The sequence below is a fragment of the Vanellus vanellus genome (genome assembly GCF_965231255.1).
Source record: "Vanellus vanellus genome assembly, chromosome: 2".
In the NCBI taxonomy this organism is placed as follows: domain Eukaryota; kingdom Metazoa; phylum Chordata; class Aves; order Charadriiformes; family Charadriidae; genus Vanellus; species Vanellus vanellus.
This window is the reverse complement of record NC_138906.1, coordinates 20,912,775-20,932,811: the sequence shown is the minus strand read 5'-3', so window position 1 is coordinate 20,932,811 and position 20,037 is coordinate 20,912,775. Positions and strand designations below refer to the sequence as shown.

At 40.6% G+C, this 20,037-nt stretch overlaps 1 protein-coding gene across 1 annotated transcript in view; it reads left to right on the top strand.

Annotated features, from left to right (window-relative positions):
- Nucleotides 1-20,037, top strand: part of SPAG6 (sperm associated antigen 6) — a 39,399-nt gene that overhangs the window by 7,089 nt on the left and 12,273 nt on the right. Inside the window, exons 3-5 of the mRNA XM_082499605.1 lie at nt 8,835-9,001; nt 12,596-12,779; nt 19,431-19,636. Of these exons, the coding sequence (XP_082355731.1) occupies nt 8,835-9,001; nt 12,596-12,779; nt 19,431-19,636 (557 nt within the window). The remainder of the gene's footprint in view (nt 1-8,834; nt 9,002-12,595; nt 12,780-19,430; nt 19,637-20,037) is intronic.

The following is a 20,037-nucleotide window of genomic DNA, read 5'->3' as shown; positions in this document are numbered from 1 at the left end:
GCAGTAATTCTTTGTTACTCTGTTTCTGAGTTGCTAGTGGGAACTCTTCCAAAACAAATCTAGTCCAATGGTCTAAATGCCTTATTTTGTAGTTTACATTCTGTGTTGCTGCTTTTGAATTAGACTTAATGAATTTCCTACTTCTGTCACAAGAAACTTATTTAGAAGACCACCAAAGAGTTCTCCTAACGTTTTTGGCAGCAAGACACTGCTACTCCCTGCTCTACATGGCCCTGTTCATTTGAGTGAACGGTAGAGGTAAAAGAAAGTTGTTGGAAGGTTCTTACCTATTTTCCTGCCTTAAGATAATGTTAAAGAAATTTGAGTGTAATTTAAAATGCTGATAGGAATCCTGGTTTGGGCCTCTTTGGAGAAGAGGGGTAGACTTTGCTTTAGACAGGACAGTCAAAAGAAACAAAGAGATCAAATAGAGGAGCTCACCAAATACAACTGTCTCTGGGAGAAAGAGCTGGTTGGACAGGAAAGCCTCCTCCTATGTCAGGCACACCTGTCCTTTCTAGCATTGTCTTCAAAAGCCATAGAAGGAAAGGTGGACATCTTGGTTTACCTATAGAAGTTTTAGGGAAGACCATATAATCTCTATGTAGCTGTTTTGACACTCTCAGAATTGTTTGTTTTTTTTTCTAAGTGCTGTAAAGAGAGAAATACTCAGTTTGCTGAAGATGTAAAAATCATGCCAATGGTGAAAACTCCTCAAGCAGTTGATCTTGCAGAGGAATCGGAGATGATAGATTGCACCTTGATGCAGCGAAAGAAACTGGTTATAGAGGAGGTGGGAAGTAGAGGTAGAAGCTTTTAATTATGTTCAATGCACAGGCATAATCTAGGCCTATACACTCCTCTCAATTCTCAGTTAATTTGATGTCAATATAAGGCTTGTACAGCAACAGGAATTGATTTTTCTTTTTCTCATTCCACCAAAGCTCTTGTCATGATAATTATTTGTTCACTGTCTTTTCTTGCATGCAGACACCACTTTGGGAAAATATGTCTTCCTTGAGGATCAGCACAGTTTCTATTATTTCTAAACATTTTCCATGCATTCACTGTTTTTTTTTGTTTGTTTGTTTGTTTGTTTTTTAAATGCTGTTTTAACATCTTCTGTCTCTTCTTCAAACAGTAACTCTCATTTCACTTTTTGTCTCTGTCCTCACCTTCAGTTTCATCAGCTAAAATAATTTGTGATAGAACATGCTGCCTGGAGAGCAGCGCAATGTAATTACAGCTGCTCCAGACAAGTCAGCCTCAACGAAGACACGGCTGAAATGCCTCTATACAAATGCATGGAGCATGGGGAACAAACAGGAGGAGCTAGAGATGTGTGCATGCCTCCAAGGCTACGATCTCATTGGCATTGTAGAAACTTGGTGGGACGATTCCTGTGACTGGAATGTTGGCATGGAAGGCTACAGGCTCTTCAGGAGAGACAGGCAAAGGAAATCATAGAATCATAGGGTTGGAAGGGACCTCTGGAGATCATATAGTCCTACCCCCCTGCCAGAGCAGGACCACCTTAGAGCAGGTTGCACAGGAACGTGTCCAGGAGGGTTTTGAATGTCTCCAGAGATGGAGACTCCACCACCTCCCTGGGCAGCCTGTTCCAGTGCTCTGCCACCCTGAAGGTAAAGAAGTTCCTCCTCATGTTTAGGTGGAACTTCCTATACTTAAGTTTGTGCCCGTTACCTCTTGTCCTGTCACTGGGCACCACCGAAAAGAGCCTGGCCCCATCCTCCTGGCAACCATCCTTTAAGTATTTATAAGCAATGATCAGGTCCCCCCTCAACCGTCTTTTTTCCAGACTAAAGAGACCCAATTCCCTCAGTCTTTCTTCATAAGAGAGGTGTTCCAGTCCCCTAATCATCTTGGTAGCCCTATGCTGCACCGTCTCCACCAGTTCCCTGTCCTTCTTGAGCTGGGGAGCCCAGAACGGGACACAGTACTCCAGGTGCGGCCTCACCAAGGCAGAGTAGAGGGGGAGGATGACCTCCCTCAACCTGCTGGCCACACTCTTCTTGATGCACCCCAGGATGCTATTGGCCTTCTTGGCCATAAGGGCACATTGCTGGCTCATGGTCATCCTGTTGTCCACCAGGACTTCCAGGTCTCTTTCTACAGAGCTGCTCTCCAGCAGGTCAGCCCCCAACCTGTACTGCTGCATGGGGAGGCGGTGTTGCTTTATATGTCAGCGAGCAGCTGGAATGCATGGGGCTCAGCCTAGGGATGGATAAAGAGCCAACTGAGAGCCTATGGGTCAGGATTAAAGGGAAATTGGGAGCAGGGGACATTAGAGTGGGGGTCTGCTACAGGCCACCTGACCAAGAAGACCGAGTGGATGAAGCCCTCTATAGACTGATAGGAGCAGCATCACGTTCACAGACCCTGGTTCTCATGGGTGACTTCAACTACCCCGACATCTGTTGGAGGGGTAACACAGCCAGGCATAGGCAATCCAGGAAGTTCTTGGATTGCATTGAGGACAAATTCCTTCTCCAAGTGGTTGAGGAGCCAATGAGGAGAGGAGCTATGCTGGACCTTGTCCTTACCAACAAGGAGGGGCTGATAGACAGTGTCAAACTCAAGGGTAGCCTGGGCTGTAGTGACCTTGAAATGGTCGAGTTTGAGATCCTTGAGGCAGCGAGGAAGGTGCACAGCAGGCTGATGACCCTGGACTTTGGGAGAGCTGACTGGCTTCTTGAAGAATCTGCTTGGTATGGTGCCATGGGATGAAGCACTGGGGGGAAGAGGGGCCCAAGAAAGTTGGTTAATATTCAAGGACCTCCAAGCTCAGGAGCAATGCATCCCTACAAAGAGGAAGGCAGGCAGAAAAGCCAGGAGGCCTGCATGGATCAATAAGGAGCTCCTGGACATGACCCAAAGAAAAAAGGAGACCTATAGGGAGTGGAAACAGGGGCGGGTAGCCTGGGAGGAATACAGAGGAATCATTTGAGCAGCCAGGGATCGGGTTAGACAAGCTAAAGACCAGATAGAACTAAATCAAACAAAAAATCCTTCTTTAAGTATGTCAGCGAGAAAAGAAAGACAAGGGAAAATGTGGGCCTCTCTGGAAGGGAATGCAAGAACTGGTTACCCGGGACAGAGACAGAGCTGAGGTACTCAGTGACTTTTTTGCCTCAGTCTTCACTGGCAAGGACTGCAGCTGCACTGCCCATGATGCAGAATGCAAAGACAAGGATTGGGAAAATGGAGAACCGCCCACTGTAGGGGAAGATCAAGTGCGAGACCACCTGAGGAATCTGAAGGTACACAAGTCCATGGGACCTGATGAGATACATCCGCGGGTCCTGAGGGAACTGGCAGATGAAGTCGCTAAGCCACTAGCCATCATATTTGAGAAGTTGTGGAGGTCTGGCAAGGTTCCTGCCAACTGGAAAAGGGGAAACATAACCCCTATTTTCATAAAGGGAAATAAGGAAGACCCAGGGAACTACAGGCCAGTAAGTCTCACCTCTGTGCCTGGCAAGATCATGGAGCAGATCCTCCTGGAAACTCTGCTGAGGCACATAGAAAACAAGGAGGTCATTGGTGACAGCCACCATGGCTTCACCAAGGGCAAGTCATGCCTGACAAATTTGGTGGCCTTCTACAAAGGGGTTACAGTGGCAGTGGACAAGGGAAGATCAACGGATGTCATCTACTTGGACTTGTGCGAAGCGTTTGACACTGTCCCACATGATATCCTGGTCCCTAAATTGAAGAGACATGGATTTGACAAATGGACCACGCAGTGGATAAAGAACTGGCTGGACGGTCACACTCAGAGTTGCAGTCAATGGCTCGATGTCCAAGGGGAGAGCAGCGATGAGTGACATTCCTCAGGGGTCGGTACTGGGACCTGTACTGTTCAACGTCTTTGTCAGCGACATAGACAGTGGGGTCGAGTGCACCCTCAGCAAGTTTGCCGATGATACCAAGCTGTTTGGTGAGGTAGACACGCTGGAGGGGAGGGATGCCATCCAGAGGGACCTGGACAGGCTGGAGAGGTGGGCCCAAACCAACTTCATGCAGTTCAACAAGGCCAAGTGCAAGGCCAACATCTGGGTTGAGGCAATCCCAAGCACAAATACAGGCTCGGCAGGGAATGGCTGGAGAGCAGCCCTGAGGAGAAGGACCTGGGTGTGCTGATTGAGGAGAGGCTCAACATGAGCCAGCAATGTGCGATTGCAGCCCAGAAGGCCAACCACATCCTGGGCTGCATCAGAAGTGTGGCCAGCAGGTCAAAGGAGGTGATTCTGCCCCTCCACTCTCATGAGACCCCACCTGGAGTACTCCATCCAGCTCTGGAGTCCCCAACAGAAGAAGGACATGGACCTGCTGGAGCGTGTCCAGAGGAGAGCCACGAGGATGATCCAAAGGCTGGAGCACCTCTCCTATGAGGAGAGGCTGAAAGAGTTGGGGCTGTTCAGCCTGGAGAATAGAAAGCTCCCGGGAGATCTTATTGCAGCCTTCCAGTACCTAAAGGGGGCCTACAAGAGAGCTGGGGAAGGACTTTTTACTCAGGCATGTCATGATAGGACGAGGGGGAATGGCTTTAAACTGGAAGAGGGCAGGTTTAGATTAAACATTAGGAAGAAGTTTTTCACTTTGTTCCAGTGCCTTACCACCCTCGAGTTGCCCAGAGAGGTTGTTGAGGCCTCATCCCTGGAGGTGTTTAAGGCCAGGCTGGACGTGGCCTTGGGCAGCCTGGTGTAGTGGGAGGTGTCCCTGCCTATGCCAGGGGGGTTGGAACTCAATGACCTTTAAGGTCCTTTCCAACCTACACCATTCTATGATTTTATGAAGATTTTGCATCGACACTTAAATGTCACCAGGTTTTACATGGCTTATACTGCAATTAAATGAATGGTATTGGTCATGGAGAGGCATGCTGCTTGGAAGCGTTTTCAGGCTATTCTAAAAGTGAAGTTTGCATTGGCTAATCTTGAAAATACAAATGATATCTCATTTGGGACAACTCAAAGCATAAACTTTATTAAATGTGGTTTTACATTTTGTGGTGTCTAGGTATGTCACGCCGGTCATGTGGTCTGGATCTAGATCATGGGTTCCTCCTGGGTAAAGTGATTCTAGTCTGTTTAAATTTCACTGGATTTTGAGACCATCACCAGAATTGAACTGTCTGGCACATCCTGCTTGAATGTCCCACCTATTAGGCTGTTGGCTTTTCTTACAATCAGGAACACTGCACACAAAGGCGCTCCTGTTTCCCCCCCCACCCTCCCCCCCCAACTACTTCTAACACTATCTTTTAGATCAAAAAAGCTTTTTATTTTTATCTTGTTTATTAAATAATCTTGTTTTCATATTATCTTAACTTAAAGGCTCAAATGTAGTATCTGTACACTAAATACAAGTTTACTACTTCTAACTGTTCCTGCTTTACTGAAGTAACTTCAGTGTAAAGAGTCAGAAGAGCATGAGGTCACCTTAGGAATTTCAGCAGCTGTTTGACCATGTGACTGACGTTAGAGGGAAGGACAAGAAAATGCGCTCTCATAGTGGGTGCAGGTGACTTGCCAGAAGATAGGTCACTAAAGATGATATATGGTGTTGGCACCGACTCACACGTTGTTTTTTTTTTATTTATTTTAACTTTTAATTTGTCATATAGTACTTAGTATGTTTTGATATGAAGATAACTTGCTAATGAGACCAAACCTGCTATTTGGGAGAGTTCATGAGAAGATGTCAATATGATGACCACATTCTGAAGTAGTGATTTCTGCAAAGTGCTAAATGAAGTCACGTTGATCTTACAATACTGGAGGGTCTAGCTTTTGTCTGTTAGTGCACAGGAGGCCTCTTTCAGCTCCCGGTGGCTTTGATAGAAGTATGAGCAGGCCTCAGCTATACTACAGACCTATTTCTGTAGGTTCTGCGTGTACCTGTTCAATTAATGCATGTTACAGACCCATTTTTGGTGCTTCTGTAGTGCTATTCAGACATTGCAAATTCATTTCTCTTTTTCTCCTTTTACTGTGTTGTCCCCCAGAGACTTGTGTTGTTTTGACTTGTGAACATCCTGGGAGGCTGTACCTCTCCTGGCAGTGCAGCTTCTGTCTGGAGTATTGACCTTCCCAGAACAAATTCATTAGTGGTCAGCATGGCCTCCGTGGTTAGTTTTACCCCCCTACCACTCTCTCAGAGCCATCTATAGATTATTAGTCTATTTTCTTCTTGCTGGGAGCAATTTGGTTTTAATTTAAAATAAATGTTCTCTGTGAGAATTACACTGCTGCTCAATTTTTTTTTTTTTTTTCTTTTCAGAGTGCCCTTCTATACAGAAGTATGCTGTAGGTGTAACTTGTTATAGCCTGCATCCCTTTGGACTATTTCTTGCTCTAAGGCCCCCAGCTTTTCCTTGTCATGGTGTGCCTGTTCAACACCTGGGTGTCATCTGCCTTTAGGCTCTGATCTCACTGTTGTAGGACTGTTGCACCAAAAGACCTTTGTTTGGTGCTTATAACCGCATGAGCCCTAAGAAGTCTTGCTTTCTTCCACATTCACCGAGTTAAATCTTTAGTGTGTTAGCAAAAAAAAAAATGTAGTGGAAAGAGCTGAGACAGCTGATATGGAGCTCTGAGTGTTTGGTGTTCTGTTGTAGCACTTTTGTATCTGCAAAGAGCATTGCTTTACCTCAGAGGTATAAACCTCAGAGGTGTTAATTCATGTAGCTGGCTGGTACAGGGACAACACTTTTGAAAAATTGCGATACAAGTAAATTTCCCTTCCCAGACCTTACAAATCATATTTTTTATGTAACCATGTGGATCTCATTGTCCTGGTTTGAGGTAAAATAGGACCCATTTTGTTCAGTAACTTTACTTTTTAGCTGGGCTTCTTCTAACTACTGAAATTATCAGCATATTGTGCAGAAACTGATCGTCTTCAGAGTGATAAGACCTTATGTTTATAGTTGATGCCAAGGAATGGTATGCAGAGAAGCTCTTGCTTATGCTTACTGCTGTAACCCCCAAGGCCAGCTAACTTTGCTATTTGCCCCGTTGGAGGGTCGGAAGCGGAAAAGCGTAGAGGAGTCCTACCTATGGGGAGGAGCGGACAGGACAGGTGGTCCAAAACTGACCAACAGGGTATTCCATCCCATCTGCCTCATGCTCAGTATAAAAGCTGAGGGATCAAAGCATCAGCCCTCTTTCTTCAATGTCCGGCATCTGAGGAGGGCTCTCTCTGTTCGTCTGCCTTTGATCCAGATCCGGAATCCAGTTCCTGTCCGTCACTCAGTCTGGGACTTCCCCAGTGGCAGCTGATGACGCGATTGTCATCTTGGGAGCTTGTTACGGTTTTGTATATATTTAATTATTTTCCTTTTTATTTGATTATTAATATTTCATTAAAGGGGTTTAGTTCCTTCCAAACTCAGAAGTCTCTCTCTGTCTCCTGCCTTTCTCTTTGAAGAGAGGTAGGGGTGAGCTTCTGTTGTTTGCCCAGTGGCCAGTTTGGTCCAAACCACGACACTCATTTATATCCCTGTTGAAGGATCTTAACTGTAGGAAGAGCTTCCATGTACAGAGTGGTCATATTGATCATCCTTTTTACCTTTCACTGAATCTTTTCCACTTGTATGCTAGGGGAGGGTAGTAAATGCAGGATAGATTTATACAGTAACATAGTGATGGTCTCTGTTTTGGCTGCTATTCCTTTCCAAATAATCCTGAGCACTCTGTATATTTATGTGGGTAAAGTTTCTTTTCTGCTACTGTGTAATGAGCTGGTATCTTCATGGAACTGTCTGTTCTAACATCGAGATCTTTCTCCTGGGTGGTAGTGATTTGTTTGGGGTCGATCACTGCATATATGAGGTTGGGATTGGCTCCCCGGTATGTATTCCATTTCACTTGCCATTTTGTTACCCAGTCATTCAGTTTCTAGTTCCCTACAGTTTACCTCCCTGATACTACCTTGAATAAATCTTGAGTCTCACCTCACTGTTCATGCCCTGTTCCAGATCAGAGATGAATAGTGAATGGCACATGTCCCATCATAGAGGCCTGAAGAACTGCACTGTGACCTCCTCCCTCCTATTACAAGAATGGAAAGTTTACTCCTCCGACTTCCTATTTTTAGCCAGATGTTCATCGATGTAAGGACTTTCTTAAGCTGTAGCTGCTAATGGTTCATGTCATGGCTGCTTGCTTTACCTATAATTTCAAGTGCATATTGTAAGAGCACCTTAGAGGATGGACTTTTGCATTCTTTCATGTTTAACTGATATATCGTGGACTTGTCAGTGAATGTATGTCATAAATAATGTGATAAGAAAATCTTCAACTCTTCTGTCTGGAGTGTAATATTATGGATATTGGTCCCCAAATCAATCATTGCTTATAATAGATTAAATGTAATTTGGTATAATTCAACGGAGAGGATCTGTTGGCATGCTGAATGAGTGACGTGCCGATGTCAGCTCACCAGAACCTCCAGATGGAGTTTTCTGTGTGTACTTTAACACATGTTTTATGTATGTTTGAATATACCTTATTTTCTTGTGTACACTTTAACACATGTATTTTACAGAAGTTTGAATATAGCTTATTTCTACATTTGTCATTTTTTTTATATTTCAGAAGTGTTTTGTACCTATGAAAAATGGGCAGAAACATTGCTATGCATCAGCAGCGCTATCCAAGCGCCAACTTCATTTCAGAGAAACACCTGGATTTCCTGCAAGTTCTTATTACCTGGAAGAGTAATTTAATAGGTTTTTATGAATAAAGGCAAATATTTAGAAAATTCCTGCTTACCAAATCGGCTTTTCTCTTCCTGGTGTAACTCAGGTGTAATGTCTTTGCTGAGACCTCTTTTGCTGGATGTCGTCCCAACTATTCAACAGACTGCTGCTTTGGCTCTTGGGAGACTTGCCAATTATAATGATGCCCTGGCAGAGGCAGTTGTGAAGGGAAACATTCTTCCACATCTCGTGTGTTCATTGTCTGAGCAGAATGTAAGGCATCATTGTTTTCCTAAGTAATTTTTTTTTTTTTTAACTATTGCACAGGAAAGCTGATAAAGGTTTCCCTATCTGCTGTTATTCCAATATAGCAATAAATGTACTGAAGTCAGAGACAGCATGTATGTTTGAACTCCTGAGAGATCAATATGTACTGTGTGCCCAAGTTTTGACTTTAAATAAATTTGACTTTAAAATATCATCTTACCTTTTAGTGCAATATAAAAAAAAAAAAAACTATTCGTGGCACTGCTATGTTTTTGAAATGTTGAGTGATCCTTTATAAAATGTCCCTCTTTAGAAATAAGACAATTTGAAAGCTGTAGTGATAATTGACTAGGACTTGTTGATTATACCAAACACTTGTAAAATACGTATTAAAAAAATGAACTTCTGTAATAAAATATTTAACATCTCCAAATATAGCCTTTTGGAAATTTGTAGCATGAGAAATATCAAACCACTGCCACAGGAACATACACCAAAAGGTTTTCATCTTTGTATTTGTCAAAAAACCAGTGACAACAAATTGTCACAATTGCAATGCAAATAAATCTGGTAGTCTCTTTTTCTCCCTTCTTGCCATTTTTCTTCAGATTTTGCATATATTCCAGCTTTGCTATTCCAGTGATCCTAACCTAAATTAACAGAAATACTTTCAAATAATGTTCCTAATAACTGGAAGAAGAGACAGCTGAGAGTGAAGTGCATTGATATTGCAGCCATACTTAGGTTGCAGTTTTGAGTTATTAGATTTACGAGAAGTAGGATTTCAATGGAAATATAATTTGGAAAACTAGATATTTTCAATCTTTTGAGAAAAACGTAAATGTAAGTACTCATTGCAGATTTTTTTTGTGCCTATCTGGACATTGCCTATACAATTAATCTTTAAAAAAAAAAAGCCAAAGAAAAACCTTGATGTCAGGATATTCGTATAGTGTGGAAAGAAAGTTAACATTTTAGTTTGACAAATTTATAACTATTTTGGTTATTTCTATTTTTAAGGGAAGAAGGGGAACAAAACTCTTCACCTTCTATTTTTGAGTTGGAACCACCCCCTTGCTACAAATCAAAGCCCTCACTAAATTAGCTTGAGTACCCTGATTTATCTCTTCCATGTTACTGCCCGTGCTGTCATTACATCGAGATGGCTGTAATTCAGAATCACTTGGGCAGCAGCAAGATTAGCGTGGGGTCATGGAAAGCTTACTATGCCTTGGTGACTGAGGGCAAGTGAAGGAAACTCATTATCCAGTTCATGCAGAGTTTAGCAATGCGTGCAGTTTGTTACTTCCCATAGGTCTGTCATCTGCCCACCCCCCTGCCCCCAAGTTTCCATTCCACTCACTCTTTGTGTATCAACATATATATTTAAGGAGGAGATCCTTTGAGCACACAATAAATACTGCTTCTGCTGATTTATGGAGAACAGTTACAGGGTCACATCCCAGATCAATGTTTTGTCCATTAAACTGAGCAAAGTACAGTTTTACAGTGTGTTCTGACTGTGCCTGTGAATATGGTTTGTTGGTAAATAAATGTGTTTTGAATAATAAAAACAAAGAAGTGTTTTTCTTTGCCAGGAGCGTAATTACTTAACAGAAATAACATACCCATATTTGCACAGACATATACTGGTGTCTAGTCCCTATAGCTCATTTGAGTTCAGCAAAACTTCCAGTAACTTGTGTTAGATGGGGATTTGACCGTTTGTCTGTACTGTTTCCCTTAACTTCTGTTCCCCCTAAACAATATTTAATGCTTTGCTTGTAAAATGTTTAATGTACCTGCTTGTAGGCCTTAACTTAGAAGACTGGATTTTTTGGCATTAAGGAATTATATCAGCACTGGTAAACTAAGGAGGGTCAGGGCATACGTTTGAGCACTGGAAGATGACTGTCCTCTTTAATTGTTAACATGCTCTCTGATGTGGTTTTAGCCAATGCCAACCATCAAACTACTTGGTAATGCCTGGACATGGTTTAGGGGATAGGACAAGGCAAGGGGCGGTTTCCAGTAGTACAGATGAGGCCATGGTGCTTTGAGGGAAGGGGAGTTTAGGTGGATGGATGTGGTGTGCTGTGTCCCTTTCCTTCAGGGCCAGGGAGTGGGCCTGGGTCTGTTTTACTTTGTGTAGAGCCATTGCACGTATTCCTCTGTTGCTGTACCTTAGTGTTTTAGATCAGACTTTTGAATGTGTTTGGGCACCTCACAGGATGCACAAAAGCACTCACGTGGTTCTTTGTTTCTCTGGACTTGATCCAAAAGGGATGTGGGCTTTGTATTGTTGAAGTTTTGGGTACCTTGACTGTAGGAATCTATCCGTGTGAAATGCTTAGGCTCCCTGTGCAGAGCAGGGGAGAATCAAGCATTGTGGAATAAAATCCAAGCCAGCTGGCACATTAGAGAGTGAGCTCTCTAGAGCTTGTCCATAGGGATGATCTGTCAACTGCCAGGCTGGAGAGCATACTCTGGGCACATGGATGTAGCAGTAGCTTACTTGTGTCCCAGTGAATCTTGCATTCATTGCTGCACCGTGGCTTCATGAGGGTGGGGAACTGGCTTTCTCCCAACACAGTTGTCTCTGGCCAGAGTACTTTACCTGGGCTCTGGATTTTGAAACTGTAAGGCAGGGGAAGAAATTTAATCTTCAGCTTCTACATCCCAAATATAGTTATGAAACTGGAGAAGTCTGAAATGTGACTTCTGGGGGGAAGACTTTTTGCTTTTAGAAGAGGCTACAACTACCACTGCAATTTACATGGAATCCCATGACGTGTGCAGTATCATACATTATAAATATGCTCAAAACATGTATTTGGTCTGACACTGGTGGAGATGGGTAGAACCGAGACAAGTGTGTGGATTTTGTTTGAATTTATGACAGTGGTGCCAAGGTGCTTAGTCCTGTTGAAAGTGAGCTGTTTCTGGACGCATGCAGGAGTAAAATTGCAGGCTGCCTGGTCAAAAGCGAGGGTGTTGGGTGTTTGGTGGGATGGGTTCTCAGGATCTTAGCTGTGGACTCAGGCAGTATTCAGGTATTTCAGTATTCAGGTATTTCAGGATTCAGATCCGAAACCCTTTTGTTGGATCTAATTCTCTGTGTCTCAGTTTCCTGTTTCTAAATGTAAACAATATTTTCTCATAGAAGATGTTGTGAGGGTTTATATGTTAGAAATTGTGAAACCTTGCAAGTGTTACAGATGGGTAGAATTATTTTAGGAGCTTGCCCTGCATAACCTGTGTAATCTGGTTAAATATGTTAAGAGTTATTGTTTCTGAAGCTTTTATCATTCACTACTCGCTTAAACAAACAGACTTATCTAGACTATTATCTTTTCCCCATATCCTCTTAGCCCTCTCATTTTTTCTGTTTGTTTATGCACTTACTGCAAATTTTAGATCATGAGCTGTCTCAAAGAAGGGACTGTAGGTTCATTGTGTGATGTCTGGTGGTCCTGATTTGGATCTGTATGAGATATTGCTGTTACTAAAAAAGTCTAATTTATGCATGTCTGTACTGTATTATGCTTTGAACTACTTAATGTTAGTAAATGCTTTTTTTTTCCCCCCTAATTTGTACAGCGTTTCTACAAGAAGGCAGCTGCATTTGTGCTAAGAGCAGTTGGTAAGCATTCTCCGCAGCTAGCTCAGGCAATAGTTCAGTGTGGAGCACTGGAAATGCTTGTGGTTTGCTTGGAAGATTTTGACCCTGGAGTCAAAGAAGCTGCATCTTGGGCACTTGGGTATATTGCCCGACACAATTCAGGTAACAGGTTTCGCATGTTTTATCTTTCAGCTTAATTTTATGTAAGAATTATGATAAATTACATTACTGTAATGTTCATAAATAGAACAAGATGTTTTTTCTTCTCTATTGTTATAAAAACTTAAATTTGGAATAAAAACCTTCTCTAACTGTAGCAGTGTGACAGTGCTATACCTTTTGTGGGAAACTGGCATATCTGACACCAGCAGTGCCCAGTTATGAGAGGTGCTCTAAGAGGAGATGCATTGGGCCTGTGGTCAGGAAACAACACTCTGGTTTATTCTGCTTCATGAAGAACTTTCAGAATCTTTATGTATTGTATAACTGTTACTGTGGAACAAAGTTTCTTTTGCTTGACATTAGTTCTTATTTTATACATGTAGCAAAATGGAGAGGGCTGGACAGAACCAAGTTTCATTCAGCTGACAGCAATGCCTGCAGGATAAATGTGCCAAATTCATTGCACTGACTATATTATCATTAGCCAGTAGACCACACTCTGAGAGTCAGGAATAGATCCTAGGAATCCGATATCGAGCAGTTCACTGCTGTCTTGCAAGCAGTTGTATAACTCACTGGCAGTGTCATGTTCCTATTTAAAAGCTGATCCATGTGGTTGGTAATTCTTTTACCAGCTATTTATATAGTTCAAGTAAAAGTTTAGAGCTATGAATCAAAGAACTGAGTGAAGAAACTGCTGGATGGAAAGGGTGGGAGAAATGGCTTGTGTTCATATTGTTTAAAGATAAAATTTTTCCAGGATCACAACATTAACTCATGCATTTATGTTTGATTTTGGCTCTAAAATGTACATCGACTGAATTTGGAAGTGATTTTCTTCTTTCTTTTTTGAATCAATATGGAGTGCTGGACTGTGGAAATCATGGGGGATTTCCCCTTCCCACTTAGAGAGAGGGTTAACTTACTGGAACAGACTCCAAAGTTGTCAGCACCTTCCTAACACTACTTTTTCTGGGGAACAAATTCATTCTTGGGGTATGTCTATGTGCTAAAGGTCTTTTATCTTTTGGTCATTGGGTCTGAGTCCCACCCTTGGTTGAAAATAATTGTTGCATCCATCTGAAAGATATTTACTTAAGTGTCATTTGAAAGTGTTTGTTTGTATAAATGTGTGTAGTGTAAGTGTGTGTCTATGTTACTCAACATAAACATTTCTGTAGTTTTGTTATGTCAGTAAATCAATATTGACTCACCTCAATTACCCTTTATGCTATTCATTGCATGAATGCTGGCTGATCTTTAGGGTGATCCAGTTCACACTGTGATGACATTGTCTGCAAAGATGGAGATGATGTGGTGGTATTGAAGACAACAAACTCCTTGTACAAATTTTTATTCCACAATTAAGAATTATTTATTTGAACAGCATTTTCAGAAATTAGGTTGAAATTGCAAGTGCTACCAGGCTGCAAGCATCAGGACGTAGACAGATCACTAGATGTAATCAGTTAAAACAAAACAAACCAAAAAACAAAATACCCCCTCCCCCCCAAAACCCTGAAAAAAACCGTTCTTCCCCTGCCCAGCTATGGACAATTCAGGGGATTTACCTTTCTCACAGGAAGTCTCTAAAGTGATTACTGAAAGGAGAGGAGTTATACTGAAGAAAGATCACTCTGTGCATGGTATGTTTCTTACACTCCTACAAGCATGCCTTTGCATGGGAAACATGAGATGGGAAACAAAGATAGATGGACCTCTTTGTATCAACATCTGGTGTTTACTCTTCAAGAAACTCTGCATTAGACTCACACGCTTGTGTTGATAAAATTTGGCAGTTGTGATTTTTCTGTCATTGACTGTCTGTGGACACATATTGCAGCTTAAACTGTAAAAATAGAGTTGGGTGCGAAATGGTTTTCCCCACCCACAAAAGGTTTTTCAGTTTCAAAAATTGTTTCGGTTCCAAACTGGGACAACATTAAAGCAAGATTTTTTTTCTCTCCTGAAAAGACTGGGGGGTAGGAAGGCTTATTTGCCCCCAGCAAGAATGGTTCAATAATTAGGGCATATGTCTGGGATGTATGCGGGAGACAGATTAAGGTCCTGATTTGTCTCAGGCAGGATGTGAACCTCTGTTTCCCTGAATGCAAGCAAAGGCTCCCAGCATTAGGCGATAACTGTTTGCAGTGGGAGGGTCTGTCTGCTTTTAATCAGAAATTCCATCTATGACGTAGTAAAGCTGCTCTCTAGGAACTGCGGTGTATGTTCCCATGAAAAGACTTCAATTTTGAGAAATCAAGACTTCTTTTTTTCCCTGATGAACACGTTTTCTGGTTAGCAAGTTCATTGCTGTCTTCATACAACAATCTCTTAAAATGCAGTTCTGTGCACAGGTGTTCCCAGAAGGTCTGTGAGATTTTAGATCAAGACAGATGTCTTGTGAGATTTCAAGACACTAGAAATCTTGCCAGGTCAGATTCCAAAATTTAGGAACAGCTCTTGCAGTTCTGCTTTTTCTTGAAGATCCCTTTGAGCTGAATTTCAGACACTGATTTTACCCTAAAGTATACAGATCAATGTGCTATAATTTTGCCATTCATTATTTCTACTGTATAATTTCTATTATTTGTGTTTGAAAAGAAGTTTAAAGTGTTTCAAATACGATCAAGATACCTTCAAGTCCATGAAAAGTATTTTGTAGATTTTTACTTATACCATCATCAGTTACTTTTAAAATTCTTGTTTGAGATATGCAGCTAACTTAGCTTTCCATTTGCTTTGCTTACATTTGTAATTTATTAGTGTAATTTATTAGTCATCTCATATCTGCCTCAGCATATTGTAAATTGGTAGGAAAACAAAAATAAACAATACTATTTATACTCAAGCATATTGCTGAGAGTGGAGTTGCGCTCATTTTCTGTCATACAGCAGTACTCTTAAGATCATAGGATAGCTCAGCTTGGAAAGGACCTCAGGAGGTCTCTAGTCAAGCTTCCTGCTCAAAGCAAGGGTCAGCTACAAGGTTAGACCAGGTTGCTCAGATCTTCAGTGATTTGAGTCTAGCAGTAACTTTTTCTTATTCCAGGATCTAAGCTTGTCCTGTAATTAATGACCTCCGTCCTTCTGATGAAAGGTTTTGCCACTGGTTCCAGTGGAATCTTTAGCACTGTGGTTGTAGCGATTTGCACATAAACCTGTGATTTTGAAGTGCAGCCTTTGGGCTACTTGTGGGTGTTAGAGTCTTTCTACGCGGCCATTACATGATCACGCAGTATTCAGAAAAATACAGTATTGGTGGTTGTTTTCGTCAAAACCTGTTATTTCCTGTGGATACACCTGCCACCACAGCTGGGTCTGTTTGAGAACCCTGGTCTGGTCTGAAACTTGCAGTAGCTTCCAAGGAAAGATGGTTTTGCTGCTGCCGTCCACTATGTGAATACGGCATTTGTTCCCAAGTGATTTTCCTTCTCTGGGACTACCCCTGCACATTCGCTTTCTAACCTTCTTCTTTTCTCCCTAATCTTTTTTTTTTTTTTTTTTTTGTCCATACTGTTACTGCCAGTATGTTAATGTTAGTTAGTATGGATTTTTTTTTTTTTTTTTGGTAACACTTTAGGCCACTTTAGATCAATCCTACAAGACTTCTTATTGATTTCAGTGGGTATGTACTCAGGATCTTATTGACTCCTCTTTGTTCACTTTCCACTCTTACTGATCACATAAACTCATGACTAGGCCTCCACTTACTTTGAATTAATTTCTTAGTGTCTGATGAGTACTTTTGTATTGAGACAAATCAGTGCAACTCTAGTACAACTACTAGTTGAACTGGTGACTTCTTAAACTCAGGAGTCTTTCTTTATCAGTCTTTCTTTTACCTCCATGTCAGTCTGTCTTCATGTCTGCAGTATGTCCCTCGGCTAAAATCTTCCTCATATTGTTCTGGACCAAAGCAACTAATTTATGGTGTGTTTTGAATCCAAATTCTCTTGTCTCTGATCATACATAGAATAACATTTCCTGCTTTCCCTCATGTAGGGAGAAGTCCTACTTTATCATCATGTAGTTGGACAGGTTCCTTGGTCTGTACCCCAGACTGAAGTTCCAAGCCCAGGGGTTTCATAACTTTCTGTGGACTTACATCAGGTTCATAAAGTAGTTTTTCCCTGCTTTCTCCTCTTCAGCTATTGGCCTTGTCTTTGCCCAGATAACACAATCTTGGCACAGTATTCAGAAGTCTTATGTTATTTGTTCCATCTTTTAAAATTTCTTTGACTGAATATTTGTTTTTAAAAATTTCTTCTTGACAACTGTATTTTCTCCTTTAACTCTTTCTCAGCCTTCATTTTTTTACACTTCTGTTTGTGTTTGTAATTGGATAGCAATATTTCATTAATTCTTTGGTGTATACTCTGAATTAAAGACATTCTACCAAGTGGGAAGGTTAATTGAGCCTCTCTTTGAGAAAAAAGAACTGCAATTATCATAAAATCTTTAATACTTAGAATCATAGTTTTGAGCTGAGTTTGCAGAGGAATGTAATGGGAAGAGCCTCGGCTTTCCTGTTTTTCTGACAGTCGGTTTACTGCTTGACTGTCTTTTGACACATGGTCCAGCCCTCCATGTGGTAAGTTATTAGCCATGAACCTTATAAACACCACTGGAAGAACAACCATTTAATTAACCATGACCAACAGTAACCATCAGTATTTAAATAATATCAGACTTCTAACAGCAAGAGCTGATCTAAATTGAATCAGATGTAGTTTGCTCTTTTAAAATAACTGTTATGGCTACTTTTGCGTGCCTGGGCATAGCTGTGACCTTAAAGTATTTCTCTTTCTCTCCCTACTTGGACTTCATGATTTCAGCTTACAAGGCATCAAAGAAACCCACTTTTCTAGTACTATTCTATCCCCCTTGACATGATTTTCCTGATGTTACCATCTCCTTGGCAGACTGTAGGCAATTGAGTTGATTGCTCTGAAGTTGCATCTGAGGCACAGTCAGATGGATTAATCTGGACCGTTGGTCAGTAGTTCACGATGGATTCCACTTGGTCAGTGTACAGCATCAAAACACAATTTGAAGTAAACAAGTATGGCTTTCTCCATGAAAAGCTGAACGTAGCTTATACCACTTCTGTTGATTAGCTAGTTTTCAGGTTTGTTTTCAGATATGTTTCAGGTACATTTAACTTCAAATTTGTAAAATTGCAGATACAGCATTTGGCAACATTTCAGCATTTTGTTGAAATCTTATGATTTGTGTGTATTTGGAGGGCGCACACTCTGTATTTTTAGTCAAAAAGTTATTTGAAAAGTGAACCTTGAAGAGTTAATTTTGTATTAGTTTAAAAAGTACTGTATTATATATTATAATTTTGTGAGGTAATATTTATACTTTGTTTAAAATATATCACAAAATAACATACAGTGTAAATATTTAACTTATCACATGTATTGGAGCGTGTGGTTATTCACTAATTGAAAACAAATCTGGTCAGGAACGTTATTTGGATATTAACAACGTAATGATGACATGACTTACAGATTTCATGAAAAACTATATTAGTCTATGTATATTTAATGAAGTATGCTATATTTTTCTTAGTATGAAAATCTCTTTATGGATGGACTATAAATCAAAAGCTAAGTTAGAGTCTTGAAATACAACAGCCATATGTTGCCATGGTACTGTAAGTCAAGATAAATGTTAAAGATAATAATGGATATGTATAATAAGGTATAGCAAAACTGGACTAAGAACTTAATAGATTATTGAATCCCCCATGATTTTTACCACTTTTTCAATACTATTTTAAAATAGCACAACTTGGTTATAGTATAAATTTTGCTTCTGATATCCAGTAATTCTTATTTTAGGATTGTGATTAATGCTGCATACACAGAGAGAGCTAATGAATTTCTAACAGTGTAATTTTTGTCCATGTTAGCTAATCATATGCTCAAATAATTATTTTTTTCTTTTTTATTTAAGGTGCAGTTAGTTAATGATATTGTACTGATCACAGAGACACAATATCCCACTGATGATATTTCTCATTTGTGTAATTGTGTATGATAACATTTTCATGTCATTAAAGTATAAATTCTGACTTGTCCCATGTATAGTAGCAAAACCTAGTTTTGATCAGCAAGTTCCATTTTCCCAATCTTTTATGTAAGATAAATATTGTATGTGTGTTTTTTGTATTTCTGGTTTTGGCATTTGATCTATGCTAATATCTGCTTATCATTTAAAGAGGGTAAAATGCTCTCTAATTAGGTGGTTGGTAAAATTTTGGTACTTTGGCTTTCTGTGTTGTTGTTAGCCATGCATAAAATGCTTTCCTATTGATCAGCGTAGAATAGCCAGGGTTTAAACAGCTGACATCTGCTTACTTTAAAAAAAGAAAAAGAAAACAGAATAACAAACCATTTCAGCCTAATCTACCTCAAATGTGTGCATGTAAATGGGGGTCCATCTATTGACCTGCATTCTTTTCAGTTGTGGATTGGTCCACACGGTTTATGAAACCAGGAGGGCTGATTTGAAATGCAGATGTCGAGACAGTGAACTGCACCCTCCCCTTTTTCCTTTGCTGTATCTGTCAGGGTGAAAAATGGCTTGCACAAGGGTCAGTCACCCATACTCACTTAATTACTTTCCTTGGACCTACAGAACTGTCACAAGCTGTGGTGGATGCAGGAGCTGTTCCTCTTTTAGTGCTCTGTATCCAGGAGCCAGAAATTGCTTTGAAAAGGATTGCTGCTTCAACTCTCAGTGATATTTCAAAGCATTCTCCAGAGTTAGCACAGACAGTAGTGGATGCAGGAGCTATCGCTCACTTAGCTCAGATGATCCTGAACCCTGATGCTAAACTGAAGGTACATTTAAAAATTATTTTTTTAAATCTCCATTATACCAGTCATTACTTGATATTGAATCAAAGACACTGATGTGCATATTTATTTAGGAAGCTCTTGTTGTGGGCATTAATAAAATGTAACTACATAGTTAGTGACGAAGAGTTCTGAACATATTCACAGATTTAGCTACTGGATAAAAACTGCCGCTCTGTGAGGAACAGCTAAACTGGTCTTTAAAGTGAATAGTATGATTATTTTTTTTAGAATTGTATAGTATGTGAAGAATGCAACAGATAGATATTTTTCATAGATAAAATTTGCACAATTCTATTACAAAGAAGGCTTTGCATACTTAAGATTATAGTATAAACTGGTTAATATTAAACGTATTATTGCATTTTAGAATGTACTATCTGATG